Source organism: Anabrus simplex, chromosome 2 (genome assembly GCF_040414725.1).
Source record: "Anabrus simplex isolate iqAnaSimp1 chromosome 2, ASM4041472v1, whole genome shotgun sequence".
Taxonomy (NCBI): Eukaryota; Metazoa; Arthropoda; class Insecta; order Orthoptera; family Tettigoniidae; genus Anabrus; species Anabrus simplex.
The window spans coordinates 288,409,201-288,429,946 of record NC_090266.1 but is presented as its reverse complement, the minus strand read 5'-3'; the positions used below and the strand labels follow the sequence as shown (position 1 = coordinate 288,429,946).

The following is a 20,746-nucleotide window of genomic DNA, read 5'->3' as shown; positions in this document are numbered from 1 at the left end:
CAACTTGTTGGTCATGAAATGCCATCTGAAGTTGAAGAAATTGAAGAAAGGAAAGAATGCAAAAAGATGGGATCTAGACAAGTTGAAAGAAAAGAGTGTGAGGGATTGTTTCAAGGAACATGTTGCACAAGGACTAAATGAAAAGGCTGAAGGAAACACTATAGAGGAAGAGTGGAGAGTCATGAAAAATGAAGTCAGTAGGGCTGCTGAAGAAATGTTAGGAAGGAAGAAAAGATCAACTACGAATCAGTGGATAACTCAGGAGATACTAGACCTGATTGATGAACGACGAAAATACAAGAATGCTAGAAATGAAGAGGGCAGAAAAGAATACAGGCGATTAAAGAATGAAGTGGATAGAAAGTGCAAGGTAGCTAAGGAGGAATGGCTGAAGGAGAAATGCAAGGATGTCGAAGGCTGTATGGTCCTGGGAAAGGTAGATGCTGCATACAGGAAAATCAAGGAAACCTTTGGAGAAAGGAAATCTAGGTGTATGAATATTAAGAGCTCAGATGGAAAACCACTTCTAGGGAAAGAAGACAAGGCAGAAAGATGGTAGGAGCATATCCAACAGTTGTATCAAGGTAAAGATATAGATAATTTGGTTCTGGAACATGAAGAGGCTTTTGATGCTGATGAAATGGGAGACCCAATTTTGAGGTCAGAGTTTGACAGAGCTGTGAGTGACCTCAATAGGAACAAGGCACCTGGAATTGATGACATTCCTTCTGAATTACTGACTGCCTTAGGAGAAACCGGCATGGCAAGGTTATTTCATTTAGTGTGCAAGATGTATGAGACAGGAGAAGTTCCATCCGATTTTCGGAAGAATGTTGTTATACCTATTCCCAAGAAAGCCGGTGCTGACAGGTGTGGAAACTACCGCACCATTAGTTTAGTATCTCATGCCTGCAAAATTTTAACACGTATTATTTACAGAAGAATGGAAAAACAAGTTGAAGCTGAGTTGGGAGAAGATCAATTTGGTTTCAGAAGAAATGTAGGAACACGTGAAGCTATCCTGACTTTACGTCTGATCTTAGAGGATCGAATCAAGAAGGTCAAGCCCACGTACATGGCATTCGTAGATCTAGAAAAGGCATTCGATAATGTTGATTGGACCAAGCTATTTATGATTCTGAAGATGATAGGGATCAGATACCGAGAACGAAGAATTATCTACAATCTGTATAAAAATCAGTCTGCAGTGATAAGAATCGAGGGCTTTGAAAAAGAAGCAGCAATGCAGAAAGGAGTGAGACAAGGCTGCAGTTTGTCCCCTCTCCTTTTCAATGTTTACATGGAACAGGCAGTAAAGGAAATCAAAGAGAAATTTGGAAAGGGAATCACAGTCCAAGGAGAAGAAAACAAAACCTTGAGATTTGCCGATGATATTGTTATTTTATCTGAGACTGCAGAAGATCTTGAGAAGTTGCTGAATGGTATGGATGAAGTCTTGGGTAAGGAGTACCAGATGAAAATAAATAAGCCCAAAACAAAAGTAATGGAGTGCAGTCGAACGAAGGCAGGTGATGCCGGAAATATTAGATTAGGAAATGAAGTGTTAAAGGAAGTAGATGAATATTGTTACTTGGGTAGTAAAATAACTAACGATGGCAGAAGTAAGGAGGACATAAAATGCAGACTAGCACAAGCAAGGAAGTGCTTTCTTAAGAAAAGAAATTTGCTCACTTCAAACATTGATATCGGAATTAGAAAGATGTTTTTGAAGACTTTCGTGTGGAGCGTGGCATTATATGGAAGTGAAACATGGACGATAACTGGCTCAGAAAGAAAGAGAATAGAAGCTTTTGAAATGTGGTGTTACAGAAGAATGCTGAAGGTGAGATGGATAGATCGAATCACGAATGAAGAGATACTGAATCGAATTGGTGAGAGGAGATCAATTTGGCTAAATTTGACGAGAAGAAGAGATAGAATGATAGGACACATCTTAAGACACCCAGGACTTGTTCAGTTGGTTTTTGAAGGAAGTGTAGGGGGTAAGAACGGTAGGGGTAGACCAAGGTATGAATATGACAAGCAGATTAGAGCAGATGTAGGATGCAATAGTTACGTAGAAATGAAAAGGTTAGCACAGGATAGGGTGGCATGGAGAGCTGCATCAAACCAGTCTATGGACTGATGACTCAAACAACAACAATGGCCATACTGTTGCCGCAGAGGATTGTAGAGAAACCTAAATTAGGACACTATTTCTCTCAATCGCTTGTTCACTACGCCTACTTTCTACGGACTGATGACACCGAAGAGACTTTTTTCTCGCCAGATTGAGTGGCCTGGCCAGCCTCCTGACCCCAACTTGGCAGGTTCGATTCTGGCTCAGATCGGTGGTATTTGAAGGTGCTCAAATACGTCGGCCTCTTGTCAGTAGATTTCCTGGCATGCAAAAGAACTCTTGCGGGACTAAATTCCGGCACCTCAGTTTCTCCGAAAACCGTAAAAGTAGTTGGTGGGACGTGAAGCCAATAACATTATTATTATTATTATTATTATTATTATTATTATTATTATTATTGTTATTATTAGATTTTCCTCCACAGCTTTTTACGTATCTCTGACAATGTGGTGAATTATGCACAACTTCCTCCCAAAGTAAATCCAGTATTTGACCACCTGTTAGCAACATTTTTGGATGCTTATATCCCTGGTGGCAAAATGTCAATTGATGACAACCTCTTTCTATGGAAAAGGTGGCTAGGGTGGAAAATTTACATAACAAGAAAACGATCGCGTTTCGGAATGTCAATTGATGACAACCTCTTTCTATGGAAAAGGTGGCTAGGGTGGAAATTTACATAACAAGAAAACGATCGCGTTTCGGAATGGAATTATATAAATTATGCGAAGACGAGACAGGTTATATAACATGACCTGCTTCCATTTGTATCATAATGAACAGCTGTAAAAGACATAACACTGTGAAGACTGTAAATACTGTAAATATTACCTGTATTGTAGTGCAATATAGTCCGTTTATGTCACATGAATTGTAGGGAGGCTATATAAACTTGATCCCTCGAAAGCGCTAACCAACATAACAGAAAAATTCGTGAGTATTATAATTTATTCCATTGTACACCTTTTAAGTACATGTAAACTTTGTAAATCTACAATTTACATATGCAGAAACATTTATTTACAGGCAGAGATTGATAGTAAACTGCCTAAAATATTCAGGTGAAAGTTACTGTATAAGAAAACCAGAGTTTTGCTGTTAGGAAGAAGCAATCTCGATTTCACAGTGTGAAAGCACTTAGTACGTTTTTGCACAAAGTATTGAAAAATTAAAATAATCGAATTTTTCAACAACGAAATACATTATTTTCGAGTAAATATTTCTCTTTTGGCCCTTCAATAGTTCATTTTAGTCTAAGATTGTTTTTAATCAAGTAATTAAATATTTCCTTCAGTAAGGGAAATCGCTTCCCACCTGGGAGTGAGCTAGTGTGAACCGAGCTCCCCGCTTAAGGGGTAATGTGCTGGTTTTTATATATTTTGCTATTGGTTTAAAGTTGCACTAACACATTGAAGGTTTTTGGCAATGCAAGAATGAGAAATGGCTAGGATTGGGAAGGTAGCAGCCATGGCCTTAATTAAGGAACAGCCCCAGCTTTTGCCTGATGTGAGAATGGGAAATCATGGAAAACCATATTCAGGGTTGCCGACAGCGGGATTCAAACTCATCATCTACTGAATGCAAGCTCACAGCTACACGACCTTAACTACATGGCTAACTCAATCGGTGATTTTTGTATTTAGGCTATATTTTAATATAATTCAGCGTTTTTGTTGTGTTCGTAGGTTGCCTGTGAACAGCGGTTATTTTGTCCATTGTGGGTTGGCCAGAAAGGCAGATAACATGTTAAATAAGGAATCTCTAATTTCAAATTTTTATTGATTTATTTTAATCCAAAAGCAGCTGGCAAAACCAACAATGAAAGGAATGAGCACGCTACGAGAGACTGAGGTTGACAGGAGAAAGAAGTTAAGGTCATAAATAAGAGAAGAAGTGTTCACAGTTGGAAATTTTCTTTATAAGAATTGTAGAAAGAGAGAGTATCTTCTGTTTTTCACAACTCAAGCAACACAAAATAACCTTCATCATTTAAAGCACTGACATATTGTTGATCAGTAGACAAACGTAACAACAGCACAGCAGTGTTCTTTTCTTCTGAAAATAAAATAATCTTCTTTCAAACACAGAGAATTTTATTAAAAGTCAATACTTCACACAGCACAAAATGTTCATTTCTTCATATCGGAAGAAGACGAGGAGGTTCAACAGTTAACTAGTCTGAAGATCTGAAATGAGAAAAATAAATTTGTTAAGAGATTGTAACACACATGTACTTTGGGTGAAAATATTATCATGGTCCTCCAGAAATAAAATACTTATAGAGAGAAGAATATCTGTATTTTCTGGGTTTCTAGACTGTGGTGTAGGAGCATAAGATGGTCTTGACGCTTCACCGAAGACTCTGTTCAACATCTTCAAGGGTTCCCATTGACTTCGATCGCTATGAAGCTCTCAGTGGAATGGAGTGGTGTCAGAATTCCACCTCAATATATAGTGCAGCCTGTGGTCTGCAATGGAGGGCGGTTGGTCTCTGATTGGCTGTTCTTTGGGGATTGATAGTACAGTTTACAGTGTGCCATTCGCCAGTTGGTCTGCCATGGTGGGCGTGCAGTCACTGACTTCTTGTTCTTTGTCCAATTATTGAAGCAGTGTGGAGACCGACATTGGTCGACCTGCCTTGGCGGAGACACGCAAATGATCACGCGTTGCTTTTTCTGCCCTGCCACGGCCACCATGTCCTCCAGGATATAAGGTTTTCAGGACTGGAAATTAGGCTTTGTTGACCCATTCAGATTCCTCCGTACGGTTCAAGTTGTTGGTGTGCTTCAGAATATTGATGGCTTCACTTTGTAGCTGGGCCTGGTAAGACACACCAGTTGACCGTACTTCGGTGTTGCTATACTGTATGTCGTGGCCTGCTAGCAGAGCGTGTTCAGCGACTGATGACTTTTCTGCTTGTCCCAGCCAGTTTTGCTCCTCCAGTTGGGTGGCGATGCTGTGTTTCGTAGCTCCTATGTACACATGGTTGCGGCTGGAGTAAACACCTGCTGTGGAGGGAGGTTGGCACTTGTCTTTAGCAGACTTTAGCAATTCCTGGATTTTCTTCGTTGGCCTACAAGCTTTTTACTCTATAGGACTCCACTAGCCTCCCTATTCTATTGGTTATTTTCCCTATGTATAGCAGAAAGATCTTAGCTGCCAGCCGCTAGTCTTCCTTCTCCCTGGTTGTTGAAATATTTATACTTGCTGTATATCTTTATGGCTGTACCCATTAGCACGTAGGGCTATATCGAGGTTGCTGAGTTCCTCGTTTAAGTGCTGAGGTTGGAAAATTCTTCTTGCATTGTCAGTTAGTGCTTTTATCACTTCGTATTTTCGTTGTGGGTGATGGTTGGATTTCTTCTGCAGATAGCAGTCTGTATGGGTCCGGTTGTGGTACACTTTGTGTCCCAAGGTTAAATTGGCTGTCTTCATTACCAAAACATTGTAAACATTAGTAAATTGAATATTGGTGTTAATGCTATTCAGGTGCTGTAGAAACTGCTGTACAGTAGTTGTTCCTTTCCATGGTTTCAGATTACAAAGGTGTCATCTACATAACAGAGCCACACTCTAGGTTTCAATGGTACGGTCTCAAGTGCTGTTTGCTCAAAATTTTCCATGAAGAAATTAGCCATCACCAGACTCAGAGAACTGCCCGTGGTGACACTGTCAGTTTGCTCATAGAAGTTGTCACTCCACAGGAAATAGCTCGTGGTGAGGCAATGGTTGAACAAATTGGTGATATTCAGAAAAAATCTGAACAATGTGGTCCAGCGCAGAGACTCGAGGATAATTCCCAGGTTCCTGAGAATGAAAAGATCATTCAACTCTGCCCGGTCACATAGGATCTATGACCAAATAGAACCCCCACTGCTGTAGGAATGTATAAGCTCCATACGCAAGGAGCTCACTACCATTGACCAGATACTTTTACAACTACAGTATATTTTCAGCGCTACACTTTCACCACTGGACTGAGAGAAAGCAGGACAAGTATGAGCAATATGAGGAGAACCGACCCGTGCCTAAGCCTGCCCTGGACTCCTCACAAACAATTGTCAACCTGACCAACCGATGCCTGTCAAGAGGCTGAAATCTCTCTGCTAGCTAAAGAAGAGAACTTGGCTGTTAACCCTACTTCGATTTCCGTGGAGGAGATCATTGCGAATATTGAAGCAGATATTTGCATTTCACCATCAGACCAAGCAGAAGAAATCCGTCATGAAGCCTTACGCATACTGAAGAAGGCATCAGCACTGAAGAGCAACAATGGTTCAAGAGAGGAAGGCCATAAAAACTCTGAATATAATGAGAGTGTACCCATTTTCTCTTCAGATAAAAGGAACGCCACTGTTATCATGGTTACTAATGATTACACTATGAATATGTCAGAGCGTATTAGACCCAGAGACCTACCAGAGACTACCAAGAGATCCAAACAACTGGATTCTTCAAAACACTAATGGCCTTATTAAGGCCTCATCGCTGCCAGACAATGTGAAGAGAGTAACCTCCAAAAGTGAAGCTCTGCCACCGAGGCTATACGGCTTACCCAAGATTCATAAGGATAACATTCCTCTGTGGCACATCGTGAGTAATAATGGATCAGTGAACTACAGTATTGCAAAATATCTGGCCACCTTGCTACTACCTTACATCGGTGGCACACAGTCGTACATGAGAGATTCAGGCCACTCATAGAAAATCAGTAGAACATCCAGTTAGAAGCCGAAGACCTGCTTGTCAACTATGACATGGTCTCACTCTTCACTAAATTACCAGTAAAGGATACCCTGTACCATATTGCTCGGTTTTTTCCCGACAACATCAACTTGTCAAGAAAACAGCACTTGAGACTGCACCACCGAAACCTAAAGTGTGGCTTCGCTATGTAGATGACATCTTTGTAATTTGGAGCCATGGAGAGGAACAACTACAACAGTTTCTACAGCACCGAAATAGCACTAACACCAATATTCAGTTCACTATGGAAACAGAAAATGAAGGGAAACTCTCTTTCATCGATGTTCTGTAATGAAGACAGCCAATTTATCCTTGGGACACACAGTGTACCACAAGCTGACTCATACAGACTGCTATCTGCAGAAGATGTCCAACCACCATCCACAACAAAAATACGGAGCGATAAAAACGCTAGCTGACAGTGCAAGAAGAATTTGTCAACCTCAGCACTTAAACGAGGAGCTCAGCAACCTCAATATGGCCCTATGTGATAATGGGTGGTACAGCCATGTCCTGGAGGACATGGTGGCTGTGGCAGGCCAAAAAAAGCAGTGGGTGATCAATGGCCTGTCTCCGCCAAGTCAGGTCGACCAACGTCGGGCTCCACACTGCTTCAGTCATTCGACAAAGAACAACCAATCAACAACAGCACCCCCAACATGGTGGACCAATAGGCAAGTATATATTCCAACAACCAGGGAGATGGAAGATGAGCGGCCATCTAAAATCTTTCTGATATACATTGGGAAAATAACCGATAGAATACGGAGGCTACTGGAGTCCTATGGAGTATAAATCATATAGGCCAATGAAGAAAATCCAGGAATTGCTACGGTCTGTTAAAGACAAGCACCAACCTCTCTCCCCAGCAGGTGTCTAATGCAGCTGCGGCCAAGTGTACATAGGAGCTATGAAACAAAGCATCGCCACCCAACTGAAGAAGCACAACCTGCATAACTGGCTGGGATAAGCAGAAAGGTCATCAGTCACTGAACACTCTCTACTAACAGGCCACGATATACAGTACAGCAATACCAAAGTACTGTCAAGTACTATGCCTTACCATGCCTGGCAACAAAGGGAAGCCGTTGAAATCCTGAAGCATACCAACATTTTTAACCATTAGGGGGAATCTGAATGGGTCAAGAAAGCCTGGTCTCCAGTTCTGAAAATCTTACATCCTGGAGGACATGATGGCTGTGGCAGGCCAAAAAAAGCAGTGGGTGATCAATGGCCTTTCTCCGCCAAGTCAGGTCAACCAACGTCGGGCTCCACACTGCTTCAGTCATTCGACAAAGAACAACCAATCAACGACAGCACCCCCAACATGGTGGACCAATAGGCAAGCACCGTAACATAGCCTGCCCTATCATTGGCCAAAGAACAGACAATCAGAGACTGCCGCCCGCCACGGTGGACCACAGGCTGAAGTGTATTTCTGACACCTCTCCGTTCCACTGAGAGCTTTGTAGCGATCAAATTCAATTGGAACCCTTGAAGATGCCGAACGGAGTCTTTGGTGAAACATCAAGACATTCATATGCTTCTAAACCACAGCCTACAAGCTCGGAAAATATATTCTTCATAAATCCTGGCCATGAAAGCCTTAACTACTACTTGTAGAGAGAAATACGATTCCTAAAGATGTAAGAGAACCTAGAGAACAGCTGTGTTATCATCATAAACTGAAAGAACAAGGCATGATCTCTGGTAGAATTAAGGAATTAAGAATATTTAGCTTATTGTCAATGAACTTGCTAGGAATTTTAGCTATACAATAGCACAGTATGAGAATGAAAAAGCTTTGCTATACAACCCTTCTGTCTCCTATCCCAATCTAAACGTTATTTACCCCCTTCATCTTACCTGGTCAACTTGGCTCCTCTTGGGAAGACATTTTTCTTTCTTCGTCTTTCCCCATATCACATAAGTCATACAGTTTATTAGACTGTAATTGTACGTCTGCATTACATAATTTCTGATAAGGAGCAGGTCCAATAACACTCAGAATAACTGGTAGGAACACCACACCATGGAAGAGGCCAAAACAGACGACAAGTAGAAATATCTGGAACAAGATCGAACAGTTGTGTATCCCAAGTTAATAGAGGAACACAATGATTCTTAACAAGCTGCTTCAGTACGAGGATACCACAACATAAGGACGTAGCTGGATCAATAAAATGACACCTCAGTTGTCGAAGTGTCAAACATACAGGTAAGTATCACTCAAGTCTGATAATTAATTGTTCATAGTTACTAATGAGTGAAAATGGTCAGGTTTGTAAAATAATAATATTCTATGAGTTTGGCTGTTGATTACATGTCTCCTAAGTTGCCCCCATGTGGACGACTTGCTTATCTGTTACAACATTTCCACCCTCTCTCACTGACGGTTCATATTATTGTTCGCATTCCTGGCAGTGAAAATAAGAAACCTATGTGGAGATGGTAGGATGCCCAGAGATAATTCTGCCATTTGAACATCTAATGTGTGCACTAAGATTCTTTTACATGATGATGTGCGTGACATAGTAAGCTATGGGTTTTCTTGTCTTGGCTAGGATGAAACTTGAAACATAGGCACAAGGCGTTAGCTTGATAACCACTCAACCAGCAGTAACAACAGATTTCTTCGTCTATTTGCTTACATACTTACTTGCTTGCTTGCTTGTCTGCCACCAATAAGTGGAGAACAAGGGTCAAATCTCCCAGAAAGTCAAAGCCAAGCCCAAACATTAAAGGAGTCGTCGGTAAGCCTTCTTTCTTTCATTTTTGCACACAATAAGTTATTTTACTTTTTCTTTTCTTTTCATTTTTCCGTAAAGAATGGCTAAGGAGTGAAAGTGTAGGAACTATGGGTGTGGCGAGGCATTGAGAAGTATGAGGGATGAGTTGGAGAGTTTGAGGGAGATAATTAGGATTCTCTCAGAAGACAGGAAGGAAGATAGGCCTCCGTCAAACAATGTACAGGAGACAGTAGGTATAAAAGAGGGATGGGTAGGAAAGGGGGAATTTTAGAAGACAGGTGGTCTAAATTTTAAGGGGAAGGAGATTGCAGGATAAGGGCTCTATTCAGGATCAGAATTCAGGACAGGTTTATGTGAGAAATTGGTACAAGTCACTGCAGGTAGAACAACAGGGGGAAGATGAGGAACAGGGAACTGTCGCTAAGATGTGTGGAAGTAGGAGGGAGGAAAAAGGTAGGAAAAGGAAATGTAGAGTAGAGGATAGGAATAGACAGGTGGAACAGGGTCATGGGAGGGAGGAAAGGGAGGAGGAAGTAGCTTCTGCACATTCAGAAAGGATAGGGCTGACCAGGAGGGGAGGGGATCAAATGAGGTGGGTAGGGATGAGGCTCTGGTCATGGGGGATTCCATTGTTAGACATGTGGGGAAAGTGTGTGGAGGAAAGGGAACCAGGGTAGAGTGTTATCCAGGAATTAGGATGAGGCAGATGTTGAAGAAAGTAGAAGAGAAGGAAGAGGGGAAGGAGAAGATGGCAGTGTTTCACGTTGGTACCAACAACTTAGGGCAAGCTGGTATAAGTACCAACATAGTTGGGGATGTGTGGGATCTGGTATATGCAGCACGGGTGGAGATTAAGGAAGCAGAGATTGTTATCAGTGGAATACTGTGTAGGAGGGATACTGACTGGATGGTGATTGGGGATTTAAATGAGACTATAGAGTGGGTTTATGTGAAACTGGGAGTGAGATTTCTAGATCCTAATGGGTGGGTAGGAGATAATGATCTACACTCAGATGGCCTTCACTTAAACCACAGTGGTATGTATAAGTTAGGAAATTTGTTAGGAAGGGTAATAGGGAGGTACATTCAGAGAAATGGGGTGGTCTAGGGAGCGGTGATCAGGTTACAGGGAACTGGAAATCCAGTAGGGATGACATTAAAATGTTAGTGTTGAACTGTAGAAGTACTGTAAAGAAGGGAATGGAATTAAGTAATTTAATAGATATATACTTACCAGATATTTTAATAGGAGTTGAATCATGGCTGAGAAATGATATAACGGATGCAGAAATTTTCTCACGGAACTGGAGTGTGTATCGTAGAGATAGGATAGGAATGGTGGGAGAGGGAGTATTCCTTCTGGTGAAAGAAGAATTTGTAAGCTATGAAAAAGTTAAAAATGACAAACATGAAATTCTAGGTGTACGGCTCATTTCTGAAGATAATAGGCAACTTGATGTCTTTGGAGTGTACAGATCGGGAAAGGGTAGCGCTGACACTGATTCAAAATTATTTGATAAGATAATCAGGTATGTGGAAAACGACACGAAAAGGAATGTGACTGTAGCGGGAGATCTGAATTTACCAAATGTAAATTTAGAAGGTAATGTGAACAACAGGAAGCATGACCAACAAATGGCAAATAAGCTAATATGGGAAGGACAGCGGATTCAGAAAGTGAAGGAATTAACTAGAAGAAAACATATCCTGGACATGGTGCTGATAAAACCAGATGAGCTCTATAGAGAAACCAAAGTAATAGATGGTATTAGTGATCATGAAGCTGTTTTTGTCCTAGTTAAAAATAAATGTGATAGAAAGGAAGGCCTTAAAAGTACGACTATTAGGCAGTACCATGTGGCTGACAAAGCAGGAATGAGGGAGTAACTACGATCAGTGGAAAACAGTAAATAAAAATGTAAACAGACTCTGGAATGGGTTTAAAGAAATTGTTGCGGAAAGTGAAAAGAGGTTTTTACCTTTAAAGGTGGTAAGGAATGGTAAAGACCCACCTCATTATAATAGAGAAATAAAGAGACTAAGAAGGAGGTGCAGACTGGAAAGAAATATAGTTAGAAATGACTGTGGAAGTAAGGAGAAATTGAAGGAACTTGCTAGGAAATAAAATCTAGCAAAGCAGTCAGCTAAGGATAACATGAAGGCAACCATATTTGGCTGTTATACAAATTTTAGTGTAAAATGGAAGGGTATTTATAAGTACCTTAAGGCAGAAACAGGTTCCAAGAAGGAATCATTAATGAACAAGGGGAGTGTGTATGTGAGGATCTTCGAAAGGCAGAAGTATTCAGTCAGCAGTGCGTAATAATTGTTGGTTACAAGGATAATGTCCAGATAGAGGAGGTTACTAATGTTAAAGAAGTATTACATTTTACATATGATAACAATGACATTTACAATAAGGTACAAAAGTTAAAAACTAGAAAATCGGCAGGAATTGGTAAGATTTCTGGAGATATACTAAAGGCAATGGGTTTGTATATAGTACCATATCTGAAGTACTTATTTGATTATTGTTTGCATGGAGGAGCTATACCAAATGAATGTAGAGTTGCTAAAGTAGCCCCTGTGTAGAAAGGAAAGGGTGATATACATAAAGCTGAAAATTACAGGCCAGTAAGTTTGACATGCGTTGCATGTAAGCTTTGGGAAGACATTCTTTCTGATTATATTAGACATGTTTGCAAAACTAATAACTGGTTTCATAGAAGGTAGTTCGTGTTTAAGAAAGTTTATTCCTCTGAAGCTCAACTTGTAGGATTCCAGTAAGATAGAGCATATATCTTGGATTCAGGAGATCAAATGGACCGTATCGTGATTGTCCTGTCTAAAGCATTTCAGAGGGTGGATCATGGGAGACTACTGGCAAAAATGAGTGCAATTGGATTAGATGAAAGAGTGACTGAATGGGTTGCTATATTTCTAGAAAATAGATCTCAGACAATTAGAGTAGGCGAGGCCTTATCTGACCCTGTAATAATTAAGAGGGGAATTTCTCAAGGCAGTATTATTGGAATTTTATGTTTTCTTATATATATAAAAAATTAAAAATGGTGTATGGCTTTTATTGCCGGGAGTGTCCGAGGATATGTTCGGCTCGCCAGGTGCAGGTCTTTCGATTTGAAGCCCTTAGGCAACCTGCGCGTCATGATGAGGAGAAATAATGATGAAGACGACACATACACCCAGCCCCTGTGCCGGAGAAATTAACCAATGATGGTAAAAATTCCCGACCCTGACGTGAATCGATCCAGGGACCCCTGTGACCAAAGGCCAGCATGCTAACCATTTAGCCATGGAGCCGGACATATATATAAATGATATGAGTAAAGAAGTGGATCAATAAAGTAAGGCTTTTTGTGGATGATGTTATTCTGTAGAGTAATAAATAAGTTACAAGTTTGAGAGCAACTAAAAAATGACCTCGATAATGTTGTGAGATGGACAGCAGGCAATGGTATGATGACAAAAGGGGTTAAAAGTCAGGGTGTGAGTTTCACAAATAGAAAAAGTCCTCTCTGTTTTAATTACTGCGTTGATGGGGTGAAAGTTCCATTCGGGGATCATTATAAGTATGTAGGTGTTAATATAAGAAAAGTTCTTCCTTGTGGTAATCAACTAAATGGGACTGTAAATAAAGGGCACAGATCTCTGCTCATCGTTATGAGGGTCGTTGTAATAAGGATGTAAAGGAGAGGGCATATAAGTCTCTGGTAAGACCCCGACTAGAGTATACTTCCAGTGTATAGGACCCTCACCAGGATTACTTGATTTCATGAACTGGAAAAAAACCAAAGAAAAGCAGCTCAATTTGTTCTGGGTGATTTCCAACAACAAAAGAGTAGAGTTTAAAAATGTTGCAAAGTTTGAGCTGGGAAGACTTGGGAGAAAGAAGACAAGTTGCTCAACTAGGTGGTATGTAGTACCAATATAAATGGACATTATAATGTCAAATAACGGATCATTTATACTGGTATTATAAATTTACTCATTCGGGACAAATATTTCAGGTTCCCCATGGGAATTAAAATCTATATCATAAGTGGTACGTTCCGAGCTGTCAGCGGAGAAATGGTGTGGAATGACATTAGTAGACAAATAAGTTTGAGTGGTGTCTTTAAAAGTAGGAAAGATCACAATATGGAATTCAAGAAAACAAACTGTGGCAAATATTAGTTTATAGGAAGGGGAGTTAGGGATATGAATAATTACCCAGGGAGATGTTCAATAAATTTCCAATTTCTTTTAAATCATCTAAGAAAAGGCTAGGAAACAACAGATAGGGAATCTGCCATCTGGGTGACTGCCCTAAATGCAGATCAGTATTGATTGATTGATTGATTGATTGATTGATTGATTGATCCATGGCAATGAGAGTTGTGGACAAGAAAATAAATATTAGATTATCTATTATCTTTTTTTGGTTCATATTAGCATTAAATCGTCCCCCTTTAAATAGGCATTATTTTTCATTGAACTGAGCTTTTCAGGTAGAAAAAAGGGCTCCAGATACATTTAAAAATAAGAAGTCAGATTTACGATTAAAGCCAGCCATAAAATTATAATATTACCTAGTTTTATTGTTTTCCCTGGTGTCTTCCGTTCTGTATTTAATAACTTAGCAGTAGTGTAAAGTTCAGGTTTATTTTCGATTTTACCTATGCTCTTAACATCTACCGGTACTGTACTGGCCTTTTGGGAGGTAAGCCACTCTCTCCCATATCTTTATTGCATAAAATGCATCAATTTTTTCTGTTTGTCTTATGCCTGGGATAGTATGTCCCCAATTCACACATCATTAACATTTGTGTTAAAAGTGAATGAAATGTGTTAAAAGGAATTCTGACTCAGAGTATAAATCATTCTTCATTTTAATTGCACAGTTCCTTAGGTCCATAGTTGCAGATTTACGATTTTTTGTCCGTGAAGAGCTTGTTGTGTGTGAGTTGCAGAGAAGTACAGAGACAGCACAAACACCCAGTCTCTGAACCATAGAAATAGACCATCCATAGTAAAAGTCTCATAATCCGACTGGGAATTGAACCTCAGCACACTACTATACGGTCATAGTAGAAATATGTAATTATTGATATGGCATGATGAACTGTTGTAAACCGCGAACATTGACAGAACAGCAACTGGTCAGATTATGAAGTATCATGATATTCTTCACAGATCTTTTGAAAAACTGTGAGACAATTTCCTCTTCGTCATGTGTGGTGATTAGTGCTTCATACACAGTAACCACTCTTACCATTCTTTTTAATCTGTACTCCTCTGCTTTTATTGACAAGTGGTTAGTTAGAAGTACCAACTGATAAAAGATGCCGATTACTATCTTAATAACAAAGAACTTCATGCCAGACATTCCACTGACAGTACTACTCAGAATTAGTACTCTACTGTACAAAGAATACCCCTGAATACCCGCTTTCCTTCTTGAAGTACCATGAACGATTAAGAACTTACCTTGTTTAGCAAGTTACAGAACCTGGTGGGTAGGTACCACAGTCTCAGAGAGCTTGTTGTTAAAAGTTTATCAAGAATTGTTACAAGGAGTCCTCAGGATTAGGCAGAAGAGATCTGCTTCAAAACCTTACAGTATGTCTATGTTCTTCTGAGTTCAGGTACTCAGCTGCATCTAACAGTACTGTTGTATTGGGATGAGGAGCAAGAATGCTGAGTGCAGGGGCGTATTCTCCTTGAATGCAAGGCATTCATTGCATGCGTTATGATAACACAAAGAACTGTCTGATGTACGATTTTAGGTTGTTTCAAGTCGAATATTAACGATTTCATCTCTCAGAAGTTCAAAATGTCCGCGCAACTGTACTGGTTCCGTTGCTTGACTACGTGTGGTGCTGGTGTAGTCTCGCCGTCTACACCACTCTAGGAAGAAAGAGACAGCGAATGGACGAGTTCAGGAAGAAAGGCATTCAATCTTAAAATTGCATTCGGTGGCAGACGTAGTTCTGAAACCCTCCGAACGATGTCGCTGCAATTGAAACTTGGTCAGAATTTGTCACCCTATATCCGTGTTACCCTCTGCCATCTGTTAGCAACTTGGAGAAAGTCGGCATCTTTACAGCGAACGGGACCCACAGATTACCCCCCAGCGAGAACCCAACGTGACGAAACTGACCAATGCTACTGGGGTGACTTACCTCCAGTGCTTGAGTTGTGGCTAACTAGTGAGTTATTCATTGTATTTTCGGTGTTTTATTATATCTTGCGCAGATGTGGTAGCTGTTAGAAATATACTTAATCTTCCCTACTTAACACCAATAAAATATCTATACCTAAGTGCTAAAATACCACCCCTAAGCATGAGTGCAGAATTCAATACAGCTGTACTCATGTATAAAATAAAACATAAATTTATACAACACAACACTACTCTGAATTCTGACAACCATCCATATAGTACTAGGCATGCAAATGACTTTGCCTTATACAATGTTTGCTCTTATAAATATGGTATAAACAGCTTGAAGTTCTCTGCGATCCTGTTATTTAATAACATCCCTGTGGAGATAAAAATAGCACCAACTTTGGTAAAATTCAAACAAAGAGTCAAGCATTATTTTTGGGAAAGGTACAGTGCTGTTTAAATCAAAATATCAGATGTCATTTAAGGCGTTCTCCCAAACAATCTTGCAAACTGTCCGGAACTATTCTTGTACCTCTACAACTTTTATGTTATGTAAATGTAAATACTCTGTAATCTGTTCTTGTACCTCTGCAACTCTGTGTCATGTATATATACTGTAAATACTCTGTAATCAATTCCTGTACGTCTGCAACTTTTGTGTTATGTAATTGTAAATAATCTGAAATCTATTCTTGTAGGTACTTCAGCAACTCTTATGTAAATGAAAATACTCCATAATCCATTCTTGTACCTTTGCAACTTTCATGTTACGTAAATGTAAATACAGTCAGAAATAATTCTCTGTAATCCTCATATTGATGATGTACATATTTTATATATTGTATGTGTTTATATGTTCAACCATTTACTAATTATCTTATATACACAAACTATATTTTAATGTGTAAGTGCCCGCCAGTATGTAATGTCCTGTACAATTCCTATGTATGAGCCTGCAGGCTCGTTGGAATTAATTGAAATAAATGAATGAATGAATGAATGAACGATGGATGAGTCTAAAACAGATATAATTGTAAATCAGTTTGAAAAGCCATTTACTGGCCGTTCGTTTGATGAAAAGATTCAAATAGTTAAAGCCGGGAGACCTCAACCTTCCCTCGTAAATTTATTCCTCTTCTTCTTCTTAATCTGCTTACCCTCAGGGGTTGGCTTTTCCCTCGGACTCAGTGAGGGATCCCTCCTTTACCTCCTCAAGGGCAGTGTACTGGAGCTTCAGACTCTGGGTCGGGGGATACAACTGGGGAGGATGACCAGTACCTCGCCTCACCTGCTATGCTGAACAGGGGCCTTGCGGGGGATGGGAAGATTGGAAGGGATAGACAAGGAAGAGGGAAGGAAGCGGCCGTGGTCTGAAGTTAGGTACCATCCCGGCATTTGCCTGGAGGAGAAGTGGGAAACCACGGAAAACTACTTCGAGGATGGCTGAGGTGGGAATCGAACCCACCTCTACTCCGTTGACCTCCCGAGGCTGAGTGGTCTCCGTTCCAGCCCTCGTACCACTTTTCAAATTTCGTGGCAGAGCCGGGAATCGAACCCGGGCCTCCGGGGGTGGCAGCTAATTACACTAACCACTACACCACAGAGGCGGACCCTCGTAAATTTAAAAACAGAAAACAGGAATTGTGTACGCACGCTCAATCCAGAAACTTACAGTAAAACTGTTTGGCTCGAGTTCACCTACATGTAATTAGGGTGAGTAGAATTGAAATTTACTTAATACGTTGTGTTAACTGCATGGTTACTAGTTGCATGCCTCAGTGGAGATTCCATGATACGCCACTGGCTGAGTGACATTATTGCTAGTTTCTCACCAAGACAGTTTGAATCCTGGACAGTGCATGTGGGATTTCTAAAATTATAATTCACTTTGCTGTGGTTTGGATTTCACATAAACTGGAGGTCCTATGGCTATACTCACATAAAACAACAAGCTTGATTGTTTTTTGTTGTAATGGAGATGATGATCATCAATGCTCATCACTGCTTTACCATGCCATGAAATAGGAATGTATTCTGAGCATTATAATAAATGATGTAGCTCTCAGGTATTAGTTCTCAACATTCCTTCCTGTAAGGGAGCATAAGGGCACGTGAACATTGTAATGTACTAGTAGAACCCACTTTATGATTTAATAACTCATTACCCACTGAATAAATTAGATGTGTACTATTCCATAAGTAAAATTTGCTATGTTGCTTGCTTCATTTCAGCTGGTGTGTGACAATTTATTATTATTATTATTATTATTATTATTATTATTATTATTATTATTATTATTATTATTATTACTATTATTATTATTATTGCATGAAAAGAGCTTGGTATGGGGACATGGATTTACTTTCTTAATATTCATTCTTCTTGCTTTATTGCCGTTAATTCTTTCACTTTTAGCAGGTCTGATCGCAAACATAATATATACAGAATTGAAGAATTGGCACTTTGGGGTATTTATTTTCTAAGTTATATCAGCGACAGGATAATGAAAATGTGACTGAGAATGAGAACCGAATTGAAGGACTTCAAACAAGTGTTTGCACCATAGACAGGGAGCAGAGAGGAGAATATTGAGGAATTCCTGGAGTAACTAGAACAGGAGATAACTGATGTGAACGTGATTATAATGGAGACTTAAATGTACAGCTGGGAAACGAAAGACAATGAAAGGAAGAAGTAATCGGACTATATGGATATGGGAAAAGAAATTAAGAAGGAGATATATATATATTTTTTTTTTGCTAGTTGCTTTACATTGCACCGACACATATAGGTCTTATGGCGACGATGGGACAGGAAAGGACTAGGAATGGGAAGGAATCGGCCGTGGCCTTAATTAAGGTACAGCCCTAGCATTTGCCTGGTGTGAAAATGGGAAACCATGGAAAACCATCTTCAGGGCTGCCGACAGTGGGGTTCGAACCCACTATCTCCCGGATGCGAGCTCACAGCTGCGCGCTCCCTAACCGCATGGCCAACTCGCCCGGTGGAGAGAATCTAGTTGAGATTTTTGAGAGGAATTGAGTGATTGCAGGCAACACATGGTTTCGGAAGAAAAACAGTATGAAAATTACAAGATATGGCTGGGGTGACGAAGGAATAAAATCAGTAAATGATTACTTTCTGGTGGAAAGGACGAACTGCATATAGTTGATGGATGTAACAGCTTCATCAGGAGAAGCTTTTGATGGAGATCATACATAGAACTGAGATAGAAAAAATGGGAGTGGAGAGACTGAAACAACAAATTCCAGTTAATGAAGTAGGAAATGTGGAAGAATTGTAAGTGGAGCAGAGAGGGCCTGTGGTAGAACATTGACAAGAGGGTAAGAAAAAGGAGAGAGCGTGGTTTAATGAGAAGTTGAGGGAAGCACTAAAAGAGAAGAAGGAAGCATGGTAAGAATGGAACAGAGATAAAAATAATAAATCAAAAGGAAGTATCTTGATAATAAAAGCAAATGTAAGAAAATGGTAAGAGAAGAAAAGTTAGGAAGAATTTATACAAAAGATGGAAATGGATCAAGCTGGCAGTAAAATAATGCTGTATGGATTTATACAAAGTGACAGCAAAGAAAGAGTTTACACAATGCTGATGAAAGAGGAGATGGAAGGAGTATTTTAATAAAATGGTGAATGTGAGAAATTGTGCAGAGACGGTAGTAATACAGCGTGATGTCTCAACAGTAGAAGATGGTATAACAATGTTACAGGTGGAATTAGCACTCCATAAAATGAAAATTGCGACGACACCAGGGGTGGGTGAAATTAGTTTGGAAATTATAAAGGCTGCTGGACCTGTTGGACTACTATGGTTGTACAGATTGTTAAAGTGGATATGGAAACAGAAATGTACGCCAGAAGACTGGGAAAGGCAATAATAATAATAATAATAATAATAATAATAATAATAATAATAATAATAATAATAATAATAATAATAATAATAATAATAGGTGAATACCAAGGAGGGTTCAGAAAAGGTCGCTCAACAGCCGAACAGATCCAAAATCTTAAAACGATCATCAGATATTGTACACCAAGGTCCAAGCAGTATGTGTCCGTCTTTGTGGACTTCAAGAAAGCGTACGACTCCATTGACCAGGAAGTCCTGCTAAATACCTTAAATGAATTTGGAGTTGATTTGCAACTGCTGGCATTAATTAGAGCCACCCTGACCGATACAAAATCCAAGGTGAAGTTCCACGGATGTGTCTCGCATTCCTTTGACATCAAAACAGGAGTCCGACAAGGTGATGGGCTATCCCCAATATCGGTACTCTTCAACTGTGTTCTTGAAAAGATCATCAGAACCTGGCGGGTGAGATTACAGGAAATCAACTACAGTCCATTAAGAATAGGAACCAAATCCAAGGGGATCGCAACAAACTGCTTAGCATTTGCTGATGATATTGCTGTTCTCTCAAACGACATAGAAACCGCTAGAGCTCAAGTTGAAATTTTAAAGGAAATTGCCGAACAAACTGGTCTGCAGATATCGTTTGAGAAAACAGAAGTAATGACTAACATCAAAGAGGCTCCACCAAAACTCTATACAAAATACAGGGACATCACCCGAGTAGATAAATTCAAATACCTGGGTGAGATCATCATGAAAAATGGACTGGACAAAGAAGCACTTCAGGAGCGAGTACGCAAACTGGAAATAGCCTACCAAACTTCCCGCACAATCTACAACAAAAAATGCCTTTCCCAAAACACCAAGATATGTCACTATGAAACAGTTCTGAAGCCAGTAGTTCTAGGCCTATATGCAGCCGAAACCCTGTCTCTAAATGCCAACAAAGGACTCCTTGAAGAACTGGAGAAAAAAAGCAACGCAAAATTGTGAGAGGAATCTTGGGATCAAAGTACAGAAATGGAATCCATCAAAAGAGATCCAACGAGGAAGTCTACAGCAAAAT

The 20,746-nt window shown here is 39.9% G+C and overlaps 1 protein-coding gene across 3 annotated transcripts in view; it reads right to left on the bottom strand.

The window, feature by feature from the left end:
• Nucleotides 1-3,983: 3,983 nt before the first annotated feature.
• Nucleotides 3,984-20,746, bottom strand: part of LOC136864060 (patched domain-containing protein 3) — a 752,635-nt gene continuing 735,872 nt past the window's right edge. For 2 of the 3 annotated variants that reach the window (XM_067140594.2, XM_067140596.2), the window contains 2 exons: nt 8,753-8,954; nt 3,987-4,326 (listed from right to left, as the gene is read on the bottom strand). In XM_067140594.2, coding sequence (XP_066996695.1) covers nt 8,757-8,954 — 198 coding nt within the window. In that variant the 3' untranslated portion in view covers nt 3,987-4,326; nt 8,753-8,756. Of the gene's footprint in view, nt 4,327-8,752; nt 8,955-20,746 lie in introns of all 3 variants that reach the window. The other variant, XM_067140595.2, reaches the window with a different exon arrangement.